The sequence below is a fragment of the Mobula birostris genome, chromosome 6, assembly GCF_030028105.1.
Source record: "Mobula birostris isolate sMobBir1 chromosome 6, sMobBir1.hap1, whole genome shotgun sequence".
NCBI classification, from domain to species: Eukaryota; Metazoa; Chordata; class Chondrichthyes; order Myliobatiformes; family Myliobatidae; genus Mobula; species Mobula birostris.
Window position 1 is genome coordinate 60,827,812 of NC_092375.1, and position 19,246 is coordinate 60,847,057.

General features: G+C 39.0%; 1 protein-coding gene across 2 annotated transcripts in view; it reads left to right on the forward strand.

Moving 5' to 3' along the window:
* Nucleotides 1-19,246, forward strand: part of pdk3a (pyruvate dehydrogenase kinase, isozyme 3a) — a 108,011-nt gene that overhangs the window by 38,945 nt on the left and 49,820 nt on the right. For both annotated transcript variants that reach the window (XM_072260532.1, XM_072260531.1), the window contains exons 3-9: nucleotides 6,536-6,607; nucleotides 6,901-7,085; nucleotides 8,079-8,168; nucleotides 11,312-11,389; nucleotides 13,622-13,698; nucleotides 17,078-17,179; nucleotides 19,048-19,158. In XM_072260532.1, coding sequence (XP_072116633.1) covers nucleotides 6,536-6,607; nucleotides 6,901-7,085; nucleotides 8,079-8,168; nucleotides 11,312-11,389; nucleotides 13,622-13,698; nucleotides 17,078-17,179; nucleotides 19,048-19,158 — 715 coding nt within the window. The remainder of the gene's footprint in view (nucleotides 1-6,535; nucleotides 6,608-6,900; nucleotides 7,086-8,078; nucleotides 8,169-11,311; nucleotides 11,390-13,621; nucleotides 13,699-17,077; nucleotides 17,180-19,047; nucleotides 19,159-19,246) is intronic.

Genomic DNA, 19,246 nt, shown 5'->3' on the forward strand with positions numbered 1-19,246 from the left:
ACATGTCATACAACTCTCTCTTCTTCTTTATCAGAGTTGCAATATCCCTTGAGAACCAAGGTTCCTTATTCCTATTCACTTTGCCTTTAATCCTGACAGGAATGTACAAGCTCTGCACTCTCAAAACTTCTCCTTTGAAGGCTTCCCACTTACCGATCACATCCTTGCCAGAGATAAACCTGTCCCAATCCACGCTTTTTAGATCCTTTCTCATTTCTTCAAATTTGGCCTTCTTCCAGTTTAGAACCTCAACCCTAGGATCAGATCTATCTTTATCCATGATCAAGTTGAAACTAATGGTGTTATGATCACTGGAACCAAAGTGCTCCCCTACATACACTTCCGTCACTTGTCCTAACTCGTTTCCTAATAGGAGATCTAATATCGCATCCCCTGTAGTTGGTACCTCTATATATTGATTTAGAAAACTTTCCTGAACACATTTTACAAACTCTAACCCATCTAGACCCCTAACAGTATAGGAGTCCCAATCAATATGTGGAAAATTAAAATCCCCTACCACCACAACTTTATGTTTCCTTGGACAATCTCTTCAAATCAGCCATGTAAGCTGAAATGGACTCATAGAACATAGAAATCTACAGCACATTACAGGTCCTTCGGCCCACAATGTTGTGCTGACTCCTCTTCCTTTTGATTCCGCTTATGAAACTTAAAGCATTATGTTAACAATATCAGCACAGCTCATTTTGGCTGGTTTGGTTGGAGCAGTTAAACATCTAAGCAAACTGTATGCATTTTCAACCAATGCAGTCAGCAAAACTGATACTTGTTTTTCATTGACTATTTCATTTGTTTCAAACTACTGCCCAATCTGTTCAGTATACATCATCCATTATCTGTTGTGCAATTGAATATGTCTATCTTCCTAATGTAGCCAGCTGTTTATGCTTTTTGTTATTTATTATTATCATCTGGTTCTTCACTGTTTATGAACTCGTAGCTTGTTAATTCCGTCCATTTTCTGCCTTTTTTAAACTTGACCCTCTCTGTCCCTTTCTGAAGAGAAAAACGTGCTGTGCTTCAACAGGTAAGTAGTTGTCTTGGGTTTATTTTAAAACTTCCTCCTCACCATTATCATGTTTTATAACTCGAGAAACTAATTGAAATTGGAGCTGGGAAATGGGTCCAGTTAGCTTTTTACCTTTAGTGAGGTGCACACACGTGATGTGGTAGCGTGATGTCATATGCCATTCACGTACTTGCATATAACCCATAAAGAATTTTGCAAACAAACCAAGAATACTTAATCAAACAATATTACTTAAGTATTACTAAAATACTAAATACATTATGGCATGCTTGACTTTAGTTGAAGCCTTGAATTTAAAAGTCAGGAAGTTATGTTGTAGTTTTTAAAACTCTAGGTCACATCAGAAGTACTGCTTATATTTCTGGTGGCCCCATTTTAGACTTTAGAGAGGGTGCAAAAGATTACTAGTCTGCAGTCTCGATTAGAGGGCATGTGCTACAACAAGAAGTTAGACAATTTGGGTTTTTTTCTCTGGAACGGTGGAGGCTGATGGAAGATCTGATAGTGGTTTATAAGATTATGAGAGGCATAGATACAGTAAGCAGACAATATCATTTTTCCAGGGTTGAAACGTCAAATATCAGAGGGCATGCATTTATGGTGAGTGAAGGTAATTTCAAAGGACGTTTGGATAGGCACATGAATGTGAGGAAAATGGAAGGATTTGGACATTGTGCAGGCAGAAGAGATTAGTTGGCCTTTTGATTACTAATTGGTGTGACACAAAATTGTGGGCTGAAGGGTTTGTTCGTGCTATATTTTATGATCTTTCTTTCTTACTGATTTGTTACATCTAATGATGAGCGCTGGTGTCTGCTGTGTCAAGCATTCTAGTATAAGCATCTACTTAACGGTTCATTTTCTGTTCTTTGACCCACTTTCCAACAACTAATGCTGTGTCCTGCAAGTAGCTGCTTTTATACCTTGCTTGCACTTTCCATGTAGTAATCCCTCTGGTACTGACTTTGAATTTAGACTTGAGTTTGTGGATGATCAAAGCTCATGTTCTGTTGATCACAGCTATCTTCAGACATTTTTTCCAGGATTGAAAAATGGAGTTACTAGAGGTAGTTGTAACATGAGAAGGGGAAAGCCTAAAGGAGATGTGCAAATCAAGGTTTTTTTGTCATAGAACACCAGCGCAGAAACAGGCCTTTCGGCCAATCCAGTCCATGCTGAACTATTAATCTTCCTAGCCCCATCGATCTATGCCCAGACAGGAGCCCTCCATACCACTCCCATCCATGCACCTATCCAAATTTCTCATAAATGTTAAAAGCAAGCTCGAATCCATTCACTTCTGCTGGCAGCTGGTTCCGCATTCTCACCGCCTTCTGAGTGAAGAAGTTCTCCTTCATGTTTGCCTAAAATCAGGGGTTCCCAACCTGGGGTCCACGGACTTCTCGATTAATGGTAAGGGCTCATGGCATAAAAAAGATTGGGAACACCTGCCTTAAACAGTTCACCTTTCATCCTTAATCCATGACCTCAAGTTCTAGTCTCACCCAAGCTCAGTAGGGAAGAAGTCTGCTTATATTTATCCTATCTATACCCCTCATAATTTTGTATACCTCTGTCACATCTCCTGTCACTCTTCTATGCTCTAGGAAATAAAGTCGTAACTGATTCAACCTTTCCCAATAACTCGGGTCCTCAGGTCCCAGCAACATCCTTGTAAATGTTCTCTGTACTCTTTCAATCTTATTTATATTTTCCTGTAAGTAGGTAACCAAAACTGTGCACAATACTCCAAATTATGCCTCACCAATGTTTTTTATAACTTCAACATAACATCTCAACTCCTGTACTCAGTACTTTGATTTATAAAGGCTAATGTGCCAAAGACTCTCTTTATGATCCTATCTAATTGTGATGCCACTTTCAAGGAGTTATGGATCTACATTCCCAGATCCCTCCATTCTACTGCACTCATTGGTGCTCTATCGCTCATCGTGTAGATCTTGCCTGGTTTGTTCTCCCAGAATGTAACACCTCTGCATTCCAACTGCCATTCTTCAGCCCATTTTTCCAACTGGTCCAGATCCTGCTTCAAGCTTTGATAGACGTCCTCACCGTCTACTACCCTCCAATCTTGGTGTCATCTACAAATTTGCTGATCCAGTGTACTACATTATTATCCAGATTGTTGGTATAGATGACAAGCCCCAACAGACCCAGCACCGAGCCCTGTCACAGGCCTCCAGTTAGAGAGGCAACCAACTACTACCACTCCCTGGCTTCTCCCAAGAAACTAATGTCTAATCCAGTTTATTACCTCAATCTGAATGCTAAGTGACTGAACCCTTTTGACCAATCTCCTATGCAGGACCTTGTGAAGGTCTTGCTAAAGTCCATGTAAACAACATCCACTGCCTTGCCTTCATTGACCTTCCTGGTAACTTCCTTGAAGAACTCTGTAGTATTGGTTTAGGCATGACATCACACACAAAGCCATGTTGATTTTCCCTAATCAGTCCCTGTCTATCCAAATACAGTTATATCTCATCACATAGAATACCTTCCAATAACGTACTCACTACTGGCCTCTAATTTCCTAGCTTATTCTAGAGCCTTAAACAACAGAACAACATTAGCTATCCTCCAGTGCTCTTGGCACCTCACCATTTGCTAAGGATGTTTTCAATATCTCTGCTAGGGACTCTGCAATTTCTGCACTAGCCACCCACAAGGTTTGAGGGAACATCGTGTCAGGCCCTGGGGATTTATCCACCTTAATTTGCCTCCTCTGTTACCTGTATATGGTCCATGACCTCACTGCTGTTTTGCTCACTTCTATAGCCTGTGTCATCTCCCAGGTAATTATAGATGCAAAAAATCCATTTCAGATCAAAAATTACTCTTTCTACTCCATGTACTGATGGCCACTTTGATCTTCAAGAGGACCAGTTTAGTCCCTTGAAAATCCTTTTGCTCTTAACATTTCTGTAGAAGTCCTTGGGATTCTCTTCCACCTTATCTGCTAGAACAACCTCTTGCCTTCTCTTAGCACTCCTGATTTCCTCCTTAAGTGTTCTCTTTCATTTCTAGATTCCTCAAGTACTACATTTGTTCTTCCTACCTATACCTGCTATGTACCTCCTCCTCCTCCTTAACCAGGACTTCAATATATCTCAAAAACTAAGGTTTCATAAGTTTGTTATCCTTGCCTTTTATTCTGACATGTAAACTTTGTACTCTCAGAATTCACTTTTGAAAGTCTCCCATTTACCAAGTATTCCTTTGCCTGAAAACAACCTATCCCAATCCACACTTACCAAATCCTTTCTGATACCATCAAAATTTGCCGAACTCCAATTTAGAATTTAAACGCAAGGACCAGATGTACCCTCCTCCATAATTATATTGAAACTAATGGCATTATGTTCACTAGCTACAAGAAGTTCCCCTACTCATACTTCTGTCACCTGCCCTGTGTCATCGCCTAATAAGAGATCTAGTATTGCTGTTGTTCCAGTTGGGACTAAGGAAATTTTCCTGAACACATTTGACAAACTCTATCCTATCCAACCTTACTGAAGTATGGGAGCCCCAATCAAAATGTGGAAAGTTAAAATCACCTCCTTGTATTTCTTGCAACAGTCTGCAAACTCTCTACAAATTACCTTCTCTAAATGAGAGTGGTAGAGGCCTAGGTCATGTTGCCAGGAGTAGAGTTGTGGGGTGGAGGTGGGTGGTGGAATGATAGTGATATTTAAGAGGCATCCACCAGATAGGCACATACACATGCAAGAGTGGATGGATATTAAGCATGTGCAGGCAGTTGGGCTTAATTTAACCTGCTATCATGATTGTCTTGTTTCTGTGCAGTATTGATCTGTGTTCTAACATGTCTCACCGAGAATTCCTTTTGTTTATAGCATTTTATTTCAGCATCAGAATCAGGTTTATCATCACTGACATGTGGCTTGAAATTTGTTCTTTAGGATCAGTAGTATAGTGCAAGACAAAAATTACTCTATTACAATAAAAAAATTAAAATAAATGAAGAGTTCAAAAGGAGAATAGAGAGGTGGTGTTCGTGAGTTCTTGGCAGAGGAAAATGAGGTGTTTCTAAAACACTGAGTATGTTCTTCAGGCTCCTGTACCACCACCTTGATGGCAGTAATGAGAAGAGGATGTGTCCCGGATGGTGAAGGTCCTTAATGATGGATGCCACCTCCTTGAGGCAGTGCCTTTTGAAGATGCCCTCAATGATTGGGAGGTTTGGATCTGTGATGGAGCTAGTTGAGTCTACAACCCTCTACAGCCTCTTTTGATCTTGTGCGTTGCAGCGTCCATTCCAGGCAATAATGTATCCAGCCATAATGTTTGATGATCTTGGCCCTGCACTCACTGGAATTTAGAAGGATGAGTTGGGGACCTCATGGAAACCTTGCGAATGTTGAAAGGCCTTGACAGAGTGGGTGTGGAAAGGATGTTTCCCATGGTGGGCGAGTCTAGGGAACAAGAGGGCACAGCCTGAGAATAGAGGGCATCCATTTAAAACAGAGATGTGGAGAAATTTAGCCAGAGGGTGGTGAATTTGTGAAATTTGTTACCACAGGCAGCTGTGGAGGACAGGTCATTGGGTATATTTAAGGCAGAGATTGATAAGTTCTCGATTAGCCATGGCATCAAAGGTTATGTGGAAAAGGCCGGGCAATGGGGCTGAGGAGGTGTAAAAAGGATCAGCCACGATTGAATGGCGGAGCAGACTCAGTGGGCCGAATGGCCTAATTCTGCTTCTATGTCTTATGGTCATACAATGCTCTCTTCCTTCTATTTCTCATGTTTATATTTTGAGCCCTGTTCTCTCATCTTTCTGTTCCCAGCTATACAATTTTTCATGTACCTTACCCCTCTTACCCACCCCATTCAGTCTTCATTCCCTGATCTTTATCCCAAACAGTCACATACACTTTTGTCTCCCTACTGATGGGAACTTCATCCCTTAACCTCCATTTTTATTCACATATCCAGTCCATGCATTGGTTTGGTCAGAATGTTATATGGGTTGTCACTGAAACCTGTTTGACATAGGGTGTCAGATGTGTTACTGGGCCATTAGTAGTGATTACCTGCTCCAATCATGTTACTGGCATGGTATTTTGGCCCTTGTCATCAAGTCACAGCATGGCCACTTTTGCCTTGTCGCATCACTCTTTACTTTGGTAACACTGTGCCTCACACTGTTTGCTTATTTTACTTAGTACCCCACTTTGAGTTTCTGCACTAAGTATTCTTCCCCTTTTCTCACTTGCCCTCACTGAAAACTTCTTTTGTCCCAAAGTAATTTGCAGACAAAGTGTTGAAGATTGTAAAATGGTTATTTATTTTTGATGTTAGTTAAATCTATGCAGTTTATTAATTTGTTGGATAATTAATTTATCCAGAAAGTATGATTTCTGAATGATTTTTGTTTTGGTTAAGTTTTTCAAAAAAAATTAAGTTCTTTGGTTAACTTATTTTTTCACCTTGCAGGTACATGCAAAGCTTTTTAGAACTACTTGAATTTCAGAGCAAAGGACCTGAAGATCCACAAGTGTCAGATGAGTAAGAATTATTTGTTTCATAAGTATACTTTTCAGGCTTGGGTGTGCTCATTTCTGCAGTTTAAAATATATCCACTATATTTTAATTTGATTGATGATTGGTGTGTGACTGAAAGACAATAGTTGGAAAATTACCAGCAAATACTCCCTGAAAGTTTGAGTAGTTCCTGTGGTATTTTAATTTGGAATTTCATACATTAGTGTACTTCTGTCCCGTGCTGTTTTCAAATGTTTTTCATTCTTTGATTTAATCATGTTTTAGCTCTCGTATGACAAATGTGTTTTGTACCTTAGTTTTCTAGAATCTCTGATTAAAATCCGAAATCGACATAATGATGTTGTACCAACCATGGCTCAGGGGGTTATTGAATATAAGGAGAAGTTTGGCTTTGACCCATTTATAAGTAGTAATGTTCAATACTTTCTGGATCGTTTCTACACCAGCCGTATCTCATTTAGGATGCTTATCAACCAGCACAGTAAGTACTTTGTATTAAAGTTGAGAGCAAATTGAACTATACATTGATTTTTTTCAAGAGCTTTCTTGTGAAGATATAGTGGGACAATTGGTTCTTTTTTTTGGGGGGGGGGAGAATAGTATTTTCTAAATTAATGATCAATGATCTGATTGAAATTACTCTGTAGCAAAGTTTGTTTTCATCTTGGACTAGTGCCTTTGTAACCACCCAAAAGCTAGTCATGGTCAGCCAGATCAAAGTTGGCACCAGAATCTATGGAACTGTTAAGGATGAATAAAAGATGCTATTGGATTGCAGCACATCCAGCTGAACAGGACAAACTATTACTTCATCATTTAGGAGCAGCAACCTGAAGCATATTGTGACATGTTGAGATTTTCAATTGAGATTTTAATTGAAATAAGGACCTAGCTGCCCAAATATGGAGAGCTTATAGAGAATGTGCTTAAATGTGAAACTTGGATAGAATTAAATTCCAATACAAGTCTGAGAAAGTCTTTACCAGAAACCTAAATATTAATGGTATTTCGAGGCAATGCTAAATATCAGAAGTACCAGCACAAGTGCTGCATGCAAGCTCAATTTCAATGTTTTAAGAGAAGATTGGAGAGCTACAGAGATGGTTCGAGTATAGAGGATTAGGGTCGATGGGAGCAGACAGTTTAAATAGCTTAGCATGGACTTGATGGGTCAAAGGGCCTGTTTCTGTGCTGCACTTTTCTATGACGAATAAAATGGACACATTTATATCTTAAAGCACTTTGAAAGGGTCTGAATATCTAAATTTGTGTGTATCTAAATATGAGATGAGAAATTTTGTTAATTTCAAACTTGTTTTCACACACTATTACATTTTAATAATTTATTTCATAAAATATATTGTAGAACATCCAACACAATTTATCTGTGATGTGACTGATTATTATCAGCTTTATCTACAAAATGATGTAAGAGATTATGCTCTTATTGTTTTCTTTGGTTTATTCTTGGCAGCTCTTCTTTTTGGTGGTAACACAAATCCGGCACATCCTAAGCATATTGGAAGTATTGATCCAAACTGCAACGTTGCAGATGTTGTTAGAGGTATGAGATCTTCAAGTGAGGAAAATATCCCCTTCATACTAGATTACAAAAAAATTGTCAAATCCAAAAGAATCTAATAAAAATTTGAGAAGTATATTAGAAGTTGGCTCTAATGCCTATTGAAGTTGTTCTGCAATTGCATCACATCATGGCTGGAATGACTTTTGTTTTTGGCTTGTTCCACTTTCAAGTCTGTTGCTCATTATCCTCAATTTCTCTATCCTTGAAATGTCTTTCTTAGTCTTGAGTATATTTAATAACTTGCCCTTCTTCAGCTATCTGGCATGGAGGATTCCAAAGGTTCAAGACCCACTGAAAGGTTATTAATGTTTTGGTTTTGAATCACTAGCTCTTATTTTAAAACAATATGCCTGAGTTCTGAATTCCCCCCAGCAGGAGAAACATCCTGTCAGTATCTAATCAGTCAGACCCTCTCAAAATCGTGTATTTTTTGTATATTTATTCAAGGGGTGCAAGTTTAACAGGCTGAGCCAGCATTTAATTGCCTCTCCATGGTTGGCTTTGCGAAGGTGGTGATGAGCTGCCATCCTGAGCCATTGCAGTTATTGAGGTGTGGGTATACCCAAAATCCTATCTGGGATGTAGGATCTTGACCCAGCAATGGTGAAGGAATGATTACTTATTTCCAAACAGGAGATGTGTGACTTTTCAGCTGGTGGTGTTTCCATGCTTTTGCTGCCCTTAGCCTTTGAGCTAGTTGAAGTTGGAAGCTGATGCCTGAATATTCTTGGTGAGTTGTAGGAGTGCCTCCTTAAATGGTGAAGACATCTGCTAATGTACATTGATGGTAAAGTGAAGAAATGGTTGTGGAAGGGGTGCCTATCAAGGGCGCGGCTATGTTCTCCATTGTGTTGAGCTTCTTGAGTTGTATGAAAGCTGAACTTATCTAAGCAAGTACAGAGTGTTCCATTGCTCTCCTGACACGAGCCTTGTAGATGGTGGACAGACTTTGGGGCATTAGGAGTTGAATTACTTGCTGCAGAATTCCTATCCTCTGATCTGTTCTATGTATGTGCCTACTGCAATTCAATTTCTGGTTAGTGGCAGCCCCCAAGATGTTGACAGTGGGGAAATCAGGGGATTAGCTACACTTTCATGTTAATTGTGTGTTTGTTATTATAGTGCACCCAGATCCCTTGATATTGCAGGATTCGGCCAGGGGTAGTTTGTCTTCTGTTAAGCTGTTTCTCTGTTTTGCTAACCAGAGAAAATGATCTGTCAATTACTATGTCATAATCCATCAACCATATTTCTGCTCATCTTCTTAACCTTTCTATAATCTCTTTGCAAATTTTCAGCATTCTCCTTTCCCATGATATTTACAAATTTGGCTTAAATACTTGGATCTTTCATGTTGGTTATTAATCTGAATATAAATTGTTGGAACTGTGACATTGATGTCTGTGGTACCTTTTGGTTACAGTTTGTCAACCTGAAGATGACCTATTTATTGCAAATCTGTTATATTTTGTTAATTAATACCCTATCTGTGCTAATTTGATTTGTTATTAGGATTTGGCTGCAAATGTAACAACTTAAAAACACAATGTAGAGCCTACAAGCTAGAATGTATTGCCTTTCCCATTTGAATTGCAATGATTAGTGCAGAAAATAATTTTCAACGTTTCATTTACTTTGGATATAGAAGTTTTCTCTTCCCAACACGTCTCTGCCTACCCACCTAATTACTTCAAAAATGTCAGGATGGCTTTGTCAGGAAACTGCATATATCCTACATGACTCCCTTGTCCATTTGTCCCCCCCATCCCTTCCCACCGATCTCCCTCCTGGCACTTATCCTTGTAAGTGGAACAAGTGCTACACATGCCTTTACACCTCCTCCTTCACCACCATTCAGCGCCCCAGACGGTCCTTCCAGGTGAGGCAACACTTCACCTGTGAGTTGGCTGGGGTGATATACTGCATCCGGTGCTCCCAGTGCGGCCTTCTATATACTGGCGAGACCCGATGCAGACTGGGAGACCGTTTCGCTGAACACCTACGCTCTATCCGCCAGAGAAAGCAGAATCTCCCAGTGGCCACACATTTTAATTCCACGTCCCATTCCCATTCTGATATGTCTATCCACGGCCTCCTCTACTGTAAAGATGAAGCCACACTCAGGTTGGAGGAACAACACCTTATATTCTGTCTGGGTAGCCTCCAACCTGATGGCATGAACATTGACTTCTTTAACTTCCGTTACTGCCCCTCCTCCCCTTCTTACCCCCATCCTTTATTTATTTATTTCCCCCCCTTTTTTTTTCCTCCCTCTGTCCCTCTCACTGTATCTTCCTCTGGTGCTCCCCTCCCCCTTTCTTTCTCCCTAGGCCCCCCGTCCCATGATCCTCTCCCTTCTCCAGCCTTGTATCCTCTTTTGCCAATCATCTGTCCAGCTCTTGGCTCCATCCCTCCCCCTCCTATCTTCTCCTATCATTTCGGATCTCTCCCTCCCCCTCCCCCTCCCACTTTCAAATGTCTTACTACCTCTTCTTTCAGTTAGTCCTGACGAAGGGTCTCAGCCGGAAACATCAACTGTACCTGTTCCTATAGACGCTGCCTGGCCAGCTGTGTTCCACCAGCATTTTGTGTGTGTTACTGCATATATCCTCTGTTCTAGATCAATATTTGACATAACAGCCTTAAATAGATTAATAGAATGTCTGATACCATTATATCTTCAGTGATGGTCAGATCTGGAAAAATGTCTACTTCATAGGAGTTGGTACAGAATGAAAATAAGAGGGTTTACTGGTTGTATCAGCCATGTGTTGAATATGGACTCTCAGCTGATGTAAATAATTTGATTTAATAAAACTCTGAAATGAAACCTAATATTTCCAACATGTAAGGTTGAGGTAAATGTCACACAACTAAGTCCATTCTTCGCTACTAAGGTCATCTACAATAGATAACCAAGGAAAGTATACCTGAGTGGTTGTTATGTATAGTATGTTTCTTGTTAATTATGAACTTGCTTGATCTTTTGCACTCAAGAACTGAGAACTTGCATGACTGTAGCATAACAAAGCTGCACTTTTCTACCAGATTGACCAGATATTTTTGACTTGCATCTTGTAAGCTGTATAGTTTAATCTTTGATTTTCATTTTCTTTGTGTAGATGCATACGAGACTGCAAAGATGCTTTGTGAACAATATTACACAGGGTCCCCAGATGTGGAGGTTAATGAATTTAATGGTAATCGGAATTTTCCAAGATTTTTATTAGAATTAATTATAACAAATTTTAATAACCAGGCTTCACAGTGTTGATCACTTAATACTGTACATCACACAAAGAGGAAAACAATGACTATCAAATATGCCATTGAAATTATCTGCTAAACATCAATTTTTCCTGGGCTAAATTGAGTTGGGTTCAGTGCACTGCTCATAGTTTCCATTTGCTTGCACTCACCTGACCCAGATGCAGAAGGAACCCTCGCCAGGAGGCTGCTGAAAATTTTTGCCTAATGTCTCTGATGCTGAGAAATAATTAAAATATAAAATTAGGGAAAAAGAAGATGGAGTTCATTGACAGAGTGAAATGGCCAGTGCTTCATCTGTCATTCTGGTCTTCCAGACTGGGATTTAGTTAACTGGAATGCTGATGAATTGGAAGATAACGGCCAACCTGCTTCAATGCAATTACATATCGTTAATGTCACCATATTTAGCAGAATAGTGCTGATCCAGTAACAACAGTGTGGGCTAGCAGAGTGACCCTTCAAAATGCTAGTTCACAAAATGGTATTGACTACATTGATAACATCTCTCAAAAATAACAAAAAGAACTTGTATTTATTTAATAACATGAACATAGTAAGATGCTGAAGAATGCTTCAAAGGCAAATTATCAAACAAAGTTTATTGATGAGTGATGTATGGAGATATCAGGGGATGTTCTTTATGCCAGGATTGGAGGGAGGCTGATATCTGTAGTTGGAGGGAATTATAAAGGGGGAATAGGGAAAATATGATAATGAAAAGCAATGATGCAAATTTTAAAATCATGCTGCTGAAATGGGAGTCAGTGATACCAGACTGATGGGCAAATAACTTAAGACAGGATATAGTTAGTCGTCATTTCTGAAGTGGATACAAACCATCTTAATGGTACAGCTATGTGATAGGAAAAAGTTCTAAACATTAAATATAATACCAAAGTTGCAAATAATTTAGTTCAGCTTAAGACTGTAGCTGGAAAGGGAGATAAGACAATAGTTAGAGAATCTAATTGATGCTTTAAATTGGGGGTAATGCCTTCAGTTTATTCTGTTCAGGACTTTGCACAAGCAGTATAATAATTTAGTGATAGTCTTGTGGTGAAGAGAACTGATGGTGCTAGGTAATTTCATTATATATGTGGAAAATGACTTTCCGAACAATGTCATTGTAGGCAGCATGTCGATTAGAAATGTAAACCAGTTATTCTAATTTTGAACCTATTCTATCGGATATCTGACTACAATGCACCAAACATATACTTAAATTAAGCTGTATTGACTGCTTGACATCCAAGTCAATCTTTATTTTTTTCACATAGTGTTTCTTTGATACTTCTCCACGGTTATTAAGATGACATTCAAAATTGCTCCCCAGGCTTTTCTGTAAAATTGACTTTAATGACTTGATGAACTATTCTTCCACAATCCAGTAATACTTCAAGGTTTTTCTTATTAAAGATGATCAGTGTAAGCAATAATTCTGTTTCTCCCTCCACATTTGCTGCTTCACTGCTGAATATTTCTAGCAATGACAGTGTATTTTATCAAAGGTTCAAAGGCATGTGTCTGTATACAACTCTGAAATTTGTATTTCTCCAGGTAGCCATGAAACAGAAAGAACATCAAAGTCATTCAGACAGAAACGTCTTCTCCCACCCTATACAAAAAAGAACACCATCTTGATCTTCAAACCCCAAAACCCCCCTTCCCCTGCACAAAACGGAACAGGAACGGGCAATTTAAAGAAAATGCAATATAAAAACCATAAGGTCCATGGTCCATAAACACAAAAGTCCAATCCATAGCGCAGAACCACGATATCATCTTCCGATATCGCTGATGTTCATCGAAAGACAGGGACACCACACAAGGCAGAAAGGCCTACCCGCCTGCCACAGTGAGCCACACATCGATAGGCCGCTCATAGACTCCTACTCTGGCAGTGATCAGAAGGCTGAAGTTGGCGCTGAAATTCTCGCTCACCTTCTGCATTTGCCTCAATGTCTCAGTCTTCCTTGGTGCTTTAATCGTGTTTTGTTTATTAGCTCATCAGGTAGCAAAAATTGTTCCAGTTCAACCAGTAGATCATGTTTATAAATTTGTTTTTAAATAGAATTGTAATATGTAATATTTATTGTATGGATGTTAATAATTGTGCAGAGGAATATACATAATTAATGAATGAATTTATCAATATGTTTTAGCTAAAACACCTGCAAAGCCTATCCAAGTGGTGTATGTACCCTCGCATCTCTTCCACATGTTGTTCGAATTGTTTAAAGTAAGTTAACAGTTTCAGTTTCATAATTGCTGAAGAAAGTAGCAATATATAATTTTGTGTTTGCATTTGTTGGCGCTTGAGGGACTTCCATTTTTAGGCTGTTATCTACCTTCCTAGATCAATGCTTTTGTCAAGAATTTTAAGACCTAATTTTTAAATTTAGAATTTATAAATAGGCACATGGTATCTTAAAATTCCAAGTTTAGCTTTGTTTACGTGGTTAACTATAGTTAATCTTTTGCAGCATGTATGGGGACAGGAAAAGAGCAATTAATATTTTAACCTTATTCTGCTGGTCATACACTTTGTAGCTGATCTGCATCTGTACTCATTCACTTTAGCTCCATATCCTTGAATCTACTTGTCATGCAGGTATAACTTTTCTTAATTATAACGAATAATTTAACTAGCATCTTCTGCTTTCATGGATGGGAACTCTTTTCTACTACCTCAGATTTTATTGTGAAGATGTACCTCCTGATTGGCTGGCCTAAATTTAAAGTTTTGTTGTTTTTGAACAGCGTTTTACCAAAGGAAATTTTTCACTCTATCTAGTCTATCAATTGCTTTCAGAATAAAACAAAACAACAGATCTATTCTCCTAAAGGAGACCAATATCTCCTTTTGATGCAATACCACCTCATCCTATGAGGCTTCATTTAAAAAATATTAAAAATGTATCATTTCATTACCCACTTTTATGATACATTATTGCCAGTTCTATCTTACAGGAACGTCTAAATCTCTTTCGACCTTTTTAATTTCTGTGTAGTCACTTACCTTAAAAAAAAAATGTGTGGAATCTCCATTTTGTGGAACCAAAATGAATGATCTCACTTTACCTGTGTTGATGACAACTCCCAACAATATTGTTCACTCAGGTAATTGATCAAGGTCTGGGTAATTTCTTTTTTATATATGCTACTTACTGAGCCAGCAGCATTTTTAACATTGGCAAACTTTGGTATATAGCTTTCTGTGATAATAAATTTAGCTAATAGATGAAATTACAGCAATGATATTTTGGTGATCTCACTACTCAAGTCCTTGCAGTAGAAGCACATAGTTCCCTTGACTGCTTTTGTGAAGAGGATTAAGTGTACCAATTATTTCACAAACAATTCAGAAAAAATATGTTCCAAACATAAGAATCAAATTTCATGCATTTCCTCACTAGAATTATTATTTTTCTGTTAGTTGGCCTGTATTGTTCATTGATATTTGCTTTTATTTCTGTTTACTTTGGCTACCAAATCTGTTAAACTACTTTAGCTGCTTTCAAAGTCTGAGCAACTCGTTCAGTGTATCTATTCAAAGTTGATTACATTCTAAGTTAATAGATAATTTTGGTTTTCCATCCTAAACTTGTGGGTTACAAACTTTTAGGATCTCGGAACATAGAATAGTACAGCACAGTACAGGCCCTTTGGCCCACAATGTTGTGCTGACTCTCAAATCCTGCCTCCCATATAAGCCCCCACCTTAGATTGCTCCATATACCTGTCTAGTAGTCTCTTAAACTTCACTAGTGTATCTGCCTCCACCACTGACTCAGGCAGTGCATTCCACACACCAACCACTCTCTGAGTAAAAAACCTTCCTCTAATATCCCCCTTGAACTTCCCACCCCTTACCTTAAAGCCGTGTCCTCTTGTATTGAGCAGTGGTGCCCTGGGAAAGAGGCGTTGGCTATCCACTCTATCTATTCCTCTTATTATCTTGTACACCTCTATCATGTCTCCTCTCATCCTTCTTCTCTCCAAAGAGTAAAGCCCTAGCTCCCTTAATCTCTGATCATAATGCATACTTTCTAAACCAGGCAGCATCCTGGTAAATCTCCTCTGTACCCTTTCCAATGCTTCCACATCCTTCCTATAGTGAGGTGACCAGAACTGGACACAGTACTCCAAGTGTGGCCTAACCAGAGTTTTATAGAGCTGCATCATTACATCGCGACTCTTAAACTCTATCCCTCGACTTATGAAAGCTAACACCCCATAAGCTTTCTTAACTACCCTATCCACCTGTGAGGCAACTTTCAGGGATCTGTGGACATGTACCCCGAGATCCCTCTGCTCCTCCACACTACCAAGTATCCTGCCATTTACTTTGTACTCTGCCTTGGAGTTTGTCCTTCCAAAGTGTACCACTTCACACTCCTCCGGGTTGAACTCCATCTGCCACTTCTCAGCCCACTTCTGCATCCTATCAATGTCTCTCTGCAATCTTTGACAATCCTCTACAATACCACCAACCTTTGTGTCGTCTGCAAACTTGCCAACCCACCCTTCTACCCCCACATTCAGGTTGTTAATAAAAATCATGAAAAGTAGAGGTCCCAGAACAGATCCTTGTGGGACACCACTGGTCACAATCCTCCAACCTGAATGTACTCCCTCCACCACCACCCTCTGCCTTCTGCAGGCAAGCCAATTCTGAATCCACCTGGCCAAACTTCCCTGGATCCCATGCCTTCTAACTTTCTGAGTAAGCCTACCGTGTGGAACCTTGTCAAATGCCTTACTAAAATCCATATAGATCACATCCACTGCACTACCCTCATCTATATGCCTGGTCACCTCCTCAAAGAACTCTATCAGGCTTGTTAGACACGATCTGCCCTTCACAAAGCCATGCTGACTGTCCCTGATCAGACCATGATTCTCTAAATGCCTATAGATCCTACCTCTAAGAATCTTTTTCAACAGCTTTCCCACCACAGACGTAAGGCTCACTGGTCTATAATTACCCGGTCTATCCCTACTACCTTTTTTGAACAAGGGAACAACATTCGCCTCCCTCCAATCCTCTGGTACCATTCCCGTGGACAACGAGGACATAAAGATCCTAGCCAGAGGCTCGGCAATCTCTTCTCTCGCCTCGTGGAGCAGCCTGGGGAATATTCCGTCAGGCCCCAGGGACTTATCTGTCCTAATGTATTTTAACAACTTCTCTTAGTTACTTCCATTGTTTCATTGACAACATCCATTCAGGTAAATGGATCCCAATCGTCTTGTATCTGGAGGAGGCAAGTTGTCTGATAGTAATTTTAAACTACTTTAACCATTATTTAATATTATTTTGTTTTAAATGGGCTATTTCTGAGAAATAGCCATAACTAGTATTTCACTAAATTTTAATCTTGGTACCATTTTTTTAAAAGTACATGTGTGAATAATACACTTTATCTTAAAGCAAATATCTTAAAAGTAACAGCTATTCTCAAAAGACATTTCTCTGGAAAATTAAGGTAAGTCCCGAAACACAACTTCTCCTGACTCGCCCGTCATTAGGTGTAACTTCCTGCTGCAAGCATTGACTCATTTAGTTTACCCTTAACTCAAATTATTTGGATATATCGAACTTTTGTTTATAACAGAACTCTATGAGAGCTACTGTTGAACTTCATGAAGGGAAAATGGAAGGTTACCCCCCTATAAAAACTCTGGTTACGTTGGGAAAGGAGGATTTATCTATTAAGGTAAGTACAGCAATTTTGTTGTGTTTCAACATACAATCATAGCTAAAGAAACACGAAACCAAAATAAATTATGTTGATAAGTTGTTAGAAAATACTGTAAAGTTGTTAACTGACCACTGTTTCGAGCAACACAAAAATGGCTTGATTTAATTTAAATAAAAGAAACTAATTTCTTTTGCCCAGGTGTTGTTACAGTCATTGTGGTGAACTTATGAAACTGAGTCTTGAACATTCAAAATTTCAAGCTCCTGCAAATATGACATGAGATTTTGAATTCTCTGGGATTAGGATTGCTTGTGGAGTCCTACAGGAGATGTGATCTAATGGCAGTGCAGTACACTCAAATTCATTCAAATGCATAGACAAAAATAAATGCTAGAGCAGATTGCTTCTATTTGAAAGAAAGGAAATAAAGAAATTTGAGGGACAAAGTAAGTGTGAGGTTATTTTTGATTTTTTTTTAGCTTAGTAGTATTGTAATTAATAACTATTAAATACTATGAAAAAAATAGATCCCTCAAAGTTGCCATGCAAGAAGGTGTATAATATACCAGCTCTCATTAGTCAGGGGATTGTATTCAAGAACTGCGAGGTAATGTTGCAGCTCTATAAAACTGGTTAAACCGAACTTTTGAGTATTGTGTTCAATTCTGGTTGTTTTATTATAGGAGGGATTTGGAAGCTTTAGAGAGGGTATAGAGGAGTATTTGACACAATGCTGGAGAAGAGCGCATGTTTTGTGAGGAAAGGTTGATCGAACTAGGGCTTTTCTCTTTGGAGTCACATGAGGAGAGAGGTAACTTGATAGAGGTGTATGAGAGGCATAGGTAGAATGAACAGCCAGCACCAGGCTGACAATGGCCAATACAAGTGAACATCCATTTAAAGTGAATGAAGTAAAGTTTAGGGGAGATATCTGAGCTGTGTTTTTTTTTACAGAGAGAATGATAGGTGCTTGGAACGCACTGCCAAGGGTGATGGAAGATGCTGATATAATAAGGACATTTCAGGGACTCTATAGACACATCGATAGAAGGAAAATGAAAGGTTATAGGCCTTGTAGGAAGGAAGGGTTAGACTGATTATATAGGTCAGCACAACAGCATGGGCCAATGTTCTATGCTCCAAATTAAATAAATGACTACAGAAATATTTATTTTTTATATTTTTAGTTGCATTATTTTTAGTAGGATTTGAGTAATAAGCCTGTGATTGTAGCATAACCACATATCAAAAGACTTTCAGCTGTTTCATGGGCACTACTTTTTGTAACATTGCATTGAGTGAGACCCTGTATCAGATAAGGTACCACAAAATTTGAATGTCTCGTTGGTGTCGTAGAGGGCTTGTGGCAGCAAGATCTGACTTACAGTATTATATATTTAATCTTGATGTCCCGCTCAAAACTAGTTGTTCGGATCTAAAACTGAGTTTTAATATTAGATCTATGGAAAGAGGAAAGAGTGAACATTTCAAGTTGTGGACACTTTGTTAGGGCTGGGTAAGAGAAGTGCTGCCTGACCTGCTGAGTATTTGAATCACAAACAAGAGAAAGTCTGCAGATGCTGGAAATCTGAACAACACACAAAATGCTGGAGGAGCTCAGCAGCATCTGTGGGGAGAAAAAGTAGAGTCGACGTTTCAGACTGAAACCCTGCTGAGTACTGCCAGCATTTTCTATTTTCATTTCCGATTTCCAGAATCTGCAGTTTGATTTTTAATTTTTAGATCTAATATTCATATAGTAAATATATTTATTGTATATCGAAGGACTTTATTCATTTGGTATTTTTTGTGATAGCCACGGTTGAGCAAGATAGCTAAGTTGTATTAGCTTTAATGCCAATCCTTTTCCTATTTTTTTGCAGATATCTGATAAAGGGGGTGGTGTTCCTCTGCGGAAGATCGAGCGTTTATTTAATTATATGTATTCTACGGCACCCAGTCCCAGCTTGGAGCCATCACGGGCAGCTCCACTGGTAGGTGCTCTATTTGCTGTTCTTTGCCAGGTGCATCAAAAGTTCATTGAAATTTGTTCATTTTATGTTCATGACATTGATTCATTCA